Here is a 7,559-nt window from a genome sequence, read left to right on the forward strand (position 1 = left end):
AATCAGTAACTGTAGTCCTTCAAGTATGTATTCACATTTTTATCATGACAGGGAAATAAATTCTATTGCCCAGGTAGAAGATGGGCCAGGGAAAAAAAATATATACCTGTGATTCTACACTTTCTGCTTATCCCAAATAAAGCACTGAAGTGTGATGCCAAAGCAGTAAATTGTAGCTTGGAAACAGTATGTACTTGACTAGCAGCTGCTATTAAAAACCAAAACAAAACAAAACTCTTCTTCTGGTGATAAAGATTTATTATAGAAGCTGCAACAGCTACTGAGAAAAATTTCTAGACTGGAGAAGAATGACAGCCTGGTACACTGTGGCAAAGCTTACTACACATCCTTACTATACATCACTTACAGACCAAGTAAAAGAGTCATGTTATCCACATCTTTCCTCAGACCACAACTGATCTACTGATTTCAAAGAACTGTGGTCACCATCAAATAAGAGAGAACTCACTTAAAATTAGAAGATACACATATTAATTCTCTTGGGCAGACATAGGGGGCATAATGGAAGACCGAGAGGAAACAGCTTATATGGGGACTACAACTACCTCTGGAATTAAGCAAACATTTTAAAATTTACTTCTATACATTAAATTTGTGTTCATTGCTTAATCAAAAGAATCTTCAACTCTACTGGGAAAAGCTAAGGCAACATCTCGAGTAGGGGCAAGTTACCTTAAATTAATGTTTATAAATATCTAAAGTGAGAGTGTCGAGAGGACAGCGTCAGACTCTTCTCACTGGCACCCAACAACAGGACTAGAGGCAACGGGCATGAACTGCAGCACAGGAAGTTCCACCTGAACATAAGGAAGAACTTCTTTCCTGTGAGGGTGCCTAAGCACTGGAACAGGTTGCCCAGAGAGCTTCTGGAAACTCCCCCCCTGGAGATACTAAAAAAACATCTGGACAAAATCCTGGTTCATGTGCTCTAGGAGTCCCTGCTTGAGCAGAGTGGTTGGACTAGATGACCTTCAGAGGTCCCTTCCAACCTCAACCATTCTGTGACTCATTCTATGTAATGAGTCAACATAATCATAGAATGGTTAGGATTGGAAGGAACCTTAAGGATCATCTAGTTCTAACCCCCCTGCCACCAGCAGGGACACCTTCCACTAGACCAGGTTGCTCAAAGCCTCATCCAGCCTGGCCTTGAACACTTCCAGGGAAGGTGCATCCACAGCTTCCTTGGGCAACCTGTTCCAGTGTCTGACCACCCTCACAGTAAAGAATTTCTTCCTAATATCTAATATAAACTTATGCTGTTCCGGTTTAAACCCATTTCCCCTTGTTCTGTCACTACCTGCCCTTGTAAAAAGTCCCTCCCCAGCTTTCTTGTAGGCCCCTTCAGATACTGGAAGGCTGCTATAAGAGCTCCCTGGAGCCTTCTCTTTTCCAAGCTGATAGATAGATAGATTCTCAGCTGGTTTAAGCTAGTAAGTTTTACCTCAGGACTAAAGCAGTTTAAGTGGATCAGGTAATAGGTGGAAGGACAAAAAATGTCCTTCTACTCCCAGGAGTAACAGTACTTTCGAAAACCCTCAATGCACAATGTTTCAGGTCTCCCTGTCCCCTCCCATGTCAAACAATAAGCACAGAATCAGGAGTGCTGAGGAGCAAAGAAAGGAAGTACAATTCAAGTGCTACCATGATGATGCTGACTTCAAAACAGAGACCAGCAGTGACCGTGTTATTGTGAGACACCTCGAGGGGCACCTCCACAGCAAACAGTAATATTAATTGCTCTTGAGCCAATTACACTCTGCATTGCACAGACCTTCTTCACAGCTGTCATCAGGAATGTGCCTGTGTCAGAACTGTGGAGAGCCTAGAATTGAACAAATGTTCCTGAACTATGGATGTTCTTCAGTGAAAAGGAAAAGAACTTCATATTATTAAATGAAATTCAGAACACTAACTTGATGGATTACAAAAGCCAGAACACAGCAGATTACACCTGCTGCTCTTGAGATTATTAAGGAGAAACTGAGATAGCTAGCAGGCACTCTTCTATTTAAAACATTTGGTGATGGACTTCGTATTTTTGAAGCACTGAATATCCACTCCAAATAAAACAGCTTTGAACAATTAGTTTTAACCAAACTATTGCCAGCAGAAATTGGGAAAAGCTCTCAACAACTGACTTCACTTTTGAAAGGGTAGGCTTTACAGCAGTAAACTCTTTGAAATATAATATTGCCTGTATGCCTTTTACAGGTGTCATACATGATGCTTTATCTCATAGCAACTGTGAAACCACTGTTTATATTTCCACTGGATGGGGCTTTTAAATTTGACATTACTGGTCAATATTCATTCGATATATGTCGACTTCATATTTGCAGCACAAGTATTCAGAAGCAAGTTAGGAAGAATACAAAAGTTACAAAAATAAAACCAAAACATGCCTTTCGTTGTACTATATATTTAAAGACCGTGCTACTTACAGTTGGGATGCATATCTTGCTCAAGGGATTGCCATCTAGTAGGTATGAGCCATTGAAGGTCACGTATTCATCATAATATTGAGGTGCCTGAGGAATAACACTGCACAGTAATTTACGCTTCTCTTCTATTTTTTTTCTTATGTGCAAGTATTCAAAATACGGGTTTGCTCTCTCCGAACTGTAAGGCTGAATCTCTTCCAGTTTCAAAGAATCAACTATAGCTGCCAGCGACTGCTGGGTCTTCTCCTTAGCTTGCAGTAAAGAAGGGTTGACTTGCACAGGCTGAGGCACACGCGACACCTTTCTTTTACGTGGATGATGGACCTGAGCATCATCCTCTTCAGTTAATCTAATCCTTGCTTTCATAGATGCTGATGATTCAGACTCTTTTTCTGATGCCTGCGTGCAGCCAAGAGGATTCTGCTTGCCCTGGTTAGCAAGCATATTTGCTCTGTTCCTTGTAATTCTTTGCGGTACTTCTTGCTGGCCCACCTTCTGATCCTCAGCAATTTCTTCTTCCAGTTTAACAATTTGGCTGTATTTATGCACTTCTTCCTGTATAATCTGTTGTGAACTATTTTCCAAATTAGATAAAGAGGAGTACTGTGGTGGATCATTTGTCAACACATTTTCTCTGTCTGCAGTGCAGGGTTTTTTATTAGCTGATTCGTTTGTAATTCCCTTTGACATTCCTGAACTTAGTTCACAGAGACCAGTGTCAGCTTTATTATCAACAACATGCACTGAAAACAACTTTTCTTGTTGGGCTTTTTCATTTCTAATGTCTGAAGTATCTGCTGAGTTACTACCCACTTCACTCTGAGCATTCTTACAAACAAGTTTACCGAATGTGTACGAATTTACATTTAATTGTGAACTGCTATCACTTTGAGGAATATCTTTTTCTAATGGTACCGTAGGTAAATCATTCACCCTTTCATAACTCTGTGAGCTCTCAGAATATACAGCAGTGGGTGTATCAGCCGCCTTAATGTTTGAAGGGAAGAAAGCATTTTCCATCTCTCTGGTACTAGTAGCATCTGTATCCAAAGTAGAAGTTACAGTTTGAACTGAATTTTGTTGTTGTACAAGTGATGAATCGTGACTGCTAAGGCTTAGTATAGAAATGTGTTTAGACACATCTGGGAGTGGCTGGACAGGTAAAGAACAAGGCGATTGTGAAGGCAAAAATGATGCAGATTCTTGAGAACTGGAATTTCCCTTGATTTCAGCATGCTGAGGCAAAAAATCAGATGCTTGTTGCTCTTTTAATGTCCTGTTTTCAGAATTATGCATTGCTATAACACTGTTAGTATCTTGCTCTGATACACCATAACCTGAGCTGTTAAACTCACTGTTTAATGAATTAAGTCTGTCAAAAGGCACATCCCACGGTTTGGTTTGCTGAGTCACACCACTTTGACTACACGGCTCTAAATGGATACTGTAGTCTTCCAAAGGGCTCATCTGAGCAGTATTTTTAATAGTACTTGTTGTCCCCATTGTCGCCTGCTTGTTACTAGCAGCTCCAGTCAGAGATGACGTGAAGTTTGACTGCAAACCAGACAAACTACTTTGAAAATCTCTTTCAAGCACACTACATGGTAGTTCTGGTTTAGGAGAAGTGCTAGCATAAGCCTGAACTGATGGCAGAGCATTCTGGTTGTTTTCTTCTGATACTCGAGGCAGTCTGCTGTGTTCAGAAACAGCAGCAGGCATACTGCATCTTCGAACCTCTATAACAGGTCTACACTCATTTAAAACCGGTTTAACATCTTCAACAGATGCTGATCTAATGTATGCTGGTGGAAGTCTGTTTGCAAAAGGTGGCTTAATGCGGTCTGGCAACTCGGCAAGACCATCGGTCTCTTTTTCAAGAAGGGCTGGTGATTTGGCACTTGCCAAAAATGCTGATTGTGAAAAAGACATTTGGGATTCAGAACCTTCTAGCATAAAGTCTGAGTCATATTCAATTACAGGCCTTGGAGTAGTTACTGTGGTATGGCTAGAATCCTCAGAGCTTGCAACTGAAACCATGGACACTGATCTGGAGCTCAGACCTGTCTTTTCAATTTCTGATTTGGGGGATCTATTTGAATTATCTAAAGCCACCGAAGGCTTTATAACATTGACACTTCTTGCATCTACTGATAGCGATCTATTACTTGTAGTGTCTTTCTGCTGTTTTTCCTTCATGCAAACATCTGGCAACTCTGAGCTTTTCGAACGAATCAGTTCTTTGCTTTTTACTTCAGCTAATGAGTGTTTTGGTTTTTCTTTCATCTTGTTCAGTTCTAAACAAGTGCGGTTTCTTAAACGTTCCTTCTCTTTCTGTTTTATTTTTTCTTTATGCTTTCTATGCCACTGCTCTATTTCCAGATCTTTAAGGCTAAGCATTCTTTCAAAACTAGTTTGCATTAAATCGTCATTGACTAATCTTTTTTCTTTAGGTCGAGCATCCTTTGGTGCAGGAGCTGGTTTAGGCTTAAGTTTCTCATGTTCAAGTTTTAGTTTAAGTACACTACCTTGATGCAGTTTATCTCTATGCTTGTCTCTCTCTTTGTATCGGTCTATATCTTTATCTTTTTTATCTTTCTCTCTACCATCTGGAGTTTTCAACAAATCATCTTTTGTTTTTTCTTTCAAATATGACAGTTTGTCATGCACTGTTCTGTTACTTTCTGTAATACCACATCTCCTTTCCTCTTGCCCATGTTTTGAGTTTGCTACTGTTGAGATCTCCTTGTCTTTGGATTTGTCTTTTTTTTCAAGTTCCTTTTCTTTGTCTTTCATTCTGTTCTTTTCTGATTTAGTATATTCAGATTCCTTTTCACACTGTTTGACTCTTCTTTCAGTACAATATTTTTCTCTGCTTTCAGCCCAATGTCTGTCTTTATCAGCTTTTTCTTTATCATGCTTCTTATCAGATTTTTCTTTATTTCTTTCTTTGTCATCAGGTTTTTTAAGAGTACCTGTGCTTTTTATTTTATCACTTTCCTTATGGCACCTCTCACCTTGCTGGAAATTTGGCTTCTCCTTTACTTTCTCTGTATTTTCATTTACTTCTGCTTTTTCTTTCTCTGTCTTGTATTCATGTTTTACCTTTTTCTCTTTCTCTCCAGTTTTTCTTTCTAACTTTTCAACATCTTTTTCTTTGGCTGAGGTTCGCTTTTCAGTCTTCTCTTTATTTTCCTTTAAACTCTTTTCCTGCTTTTCAGTATCTGTTTCTTTTTCTATCAAATGCATGCTGGCTGCCTCATCTTTAGCAGCAAAGCAGAACAATTCAATTTCTTTATCGGCAAGCATAATTTCTTTTTCTTCTTTTGTATCTTTTATTTTTTCATCCTTGAGAAACTTCTCATTTTCCTTTTTGTTCTTCTCTTTCTCTCTCTCCTCTTTAGTATGTCTCTCTTTCTGGAACTGTCTCTCCTTAACTAACTTATCTTCTTTTGCCACACCTTTTTCTAGCTTTGATTTTCTGTCTGAAGAAAGAGATTCATGTTCTACGTTTAACAACGTCTCTTCATTTTCATCACTTTTGAAAAAGTTCTCTTTCCAAAATTCTCTGTCAAACTCAATACTTCTTTGAACATCTTTAACATTATCTTTATGTTTATCTTTTTCCTTTTCCCCATCCTGTTCCTTTTTGTGCTTGTCCTTTTCTCTGTCTTTGTGCCTTAATTTATGCTTTTTAATTGTTTTACCTTCCTTGTCAATCTTTCTCAGAGTATACTCTGAATTCTCAAATGTTGAGCTATTATCTTCCTCTTTAATTTTAGGACTAGATTTTTCACCAAATTCTAAGTGAAAATCTTTCTGGTGCTGCTTGCTTTTTTCTCTGTGCTTGCAAGACTTGCCACTAGAGCTTTCTACTAGATATTCAGAATCAGTGTTGTGATCATACCGAACTAATTCAGACTGCAATGTTATTTCAGAACCTCCTGGTGATAAGCAGGTTTTGGTGTTTTCTTGCTTTAATGGTGTTGACTGCTTTTCACTTAATCCACAGGAATGCTTTGGAGATTTGCCAGCAGGGATATGAAATATATGTAAAGAAGAATCTTCTTTTGGGGTGAAAGATTTCTTAAAGGTTTCTTCCTCTCTAGTTTTATCTAAAGAATCTAACCCAGAAGTAGCTATATTTGTAACTCTAGCATTTTCTTTTTCTTGCTTTAGTTCTTGATTCTCTTTATTTTTGCTCTGATTTTTTACTTTCCTTTTAACTTTGCCTTTTTGCTTGTGTTCATTTGTAACCATATAGTCTTTCTTCACTCTTACATCAGAATTTGATGTCTCTGAAATAGAGCAAGGAGAGACTATCCTCTTGTCCTGAAGTATTTCTTCATCTGAACTTTCAGAACTTGAATACAGAACTCTAGATGATTTTTGCTTTTTGCTTTTAAATGATTTTGAAAAGACAACTTTTTCTTGTTTCACAAATAAGCTGTTCTTTTCAATTTCAGTCTCATCCTCTTTCCTTAGGTCTTTTCTAAGAATATGTCTGTCATCGATCATTTTTTTCATTTCATCTTCATCATCATCTTTAAACTCATACTCATCAAGAGCAGAAGGAAGTGGTGCCTTACTAGGGACCATTTGTTTGCTGTCATTGGCTACAGAGTACTTTTCTGCTTCTGAATCAACGTTCCCCTCTACACTGGAAGGATTTACAGATGGAGCTTCTTCAGAATCTAGAGTAAGAAAACCAAAAGTTAGTTGAATACTGATGGGACACTCTTCACGCATTAGTTCAGGACAAAATAGTTCAGTTCAGCAGTCCTACTGCTATACAAGTTAAAAAAGAAAAAAACCACTCAAACCACACAATAAACCTTCTCTCTAGAAGTAAACTCTCCGAGAGAAAACGAAAGGTCACGAAACAAAAGTGCTCCCCACACTATACAGCTGTCACTCAGGTATGTAAAAATATTTATATCCTAATCTAATAAAAGCAATGCACTTTAAATTTTGTAAATCTCATCTATTGTGCATAATTCCTACATAAACTGACTCTTTCTTAAGGACATATTTCTATGATGACTCATTCAAAATTAATCAACTCTTATGCTCTCTAACAATTAACTGTGTTCCTCC

At 38.2% G+C, this 7,559-nt stretch overlaps 1 protein-coding gene across 1 annotated transcript; it reads right to left on the reverse strand.

Moving 5' to 3' along the window:
- Window positions 1-2,465: 2,465 nt before the first annotated feature.
- ANKRD12 (ankyrin repeat domain 12) lies at window positions 2,466-7,211 on the reverse strand (the record flags this gene model as incomplete). The annotated part of the gene is made up of 1 exon (XM_029086510.1): window positions 2,466-7,211. A coding segment is annotated over exon 1 (4,746 nt), but the record flags the coding sequence as incomplete, so codon positions are not given.
- Between the last annotated feature and the right edge of the window lie 348 nt (window positions 7,212-7,559).

The sequence above is a fragment of the Antrostomus carolinensis genome, unplaced genomic scaffold, assembly GCF_000700745.2.
Source record: "Antrostomus carolinensis isolate BGI_N321 unplaced genomic scaffold, ASM70074v2 scaffold15540, whole genome shotgun sequence".
NCBI classification, from domain to species: Eukaryota; Metazoa; Chordata; class Aves; order Caprimulgiformes; family Caprimulgidae; genus Antrostomus; species Antrostomus carolinensis.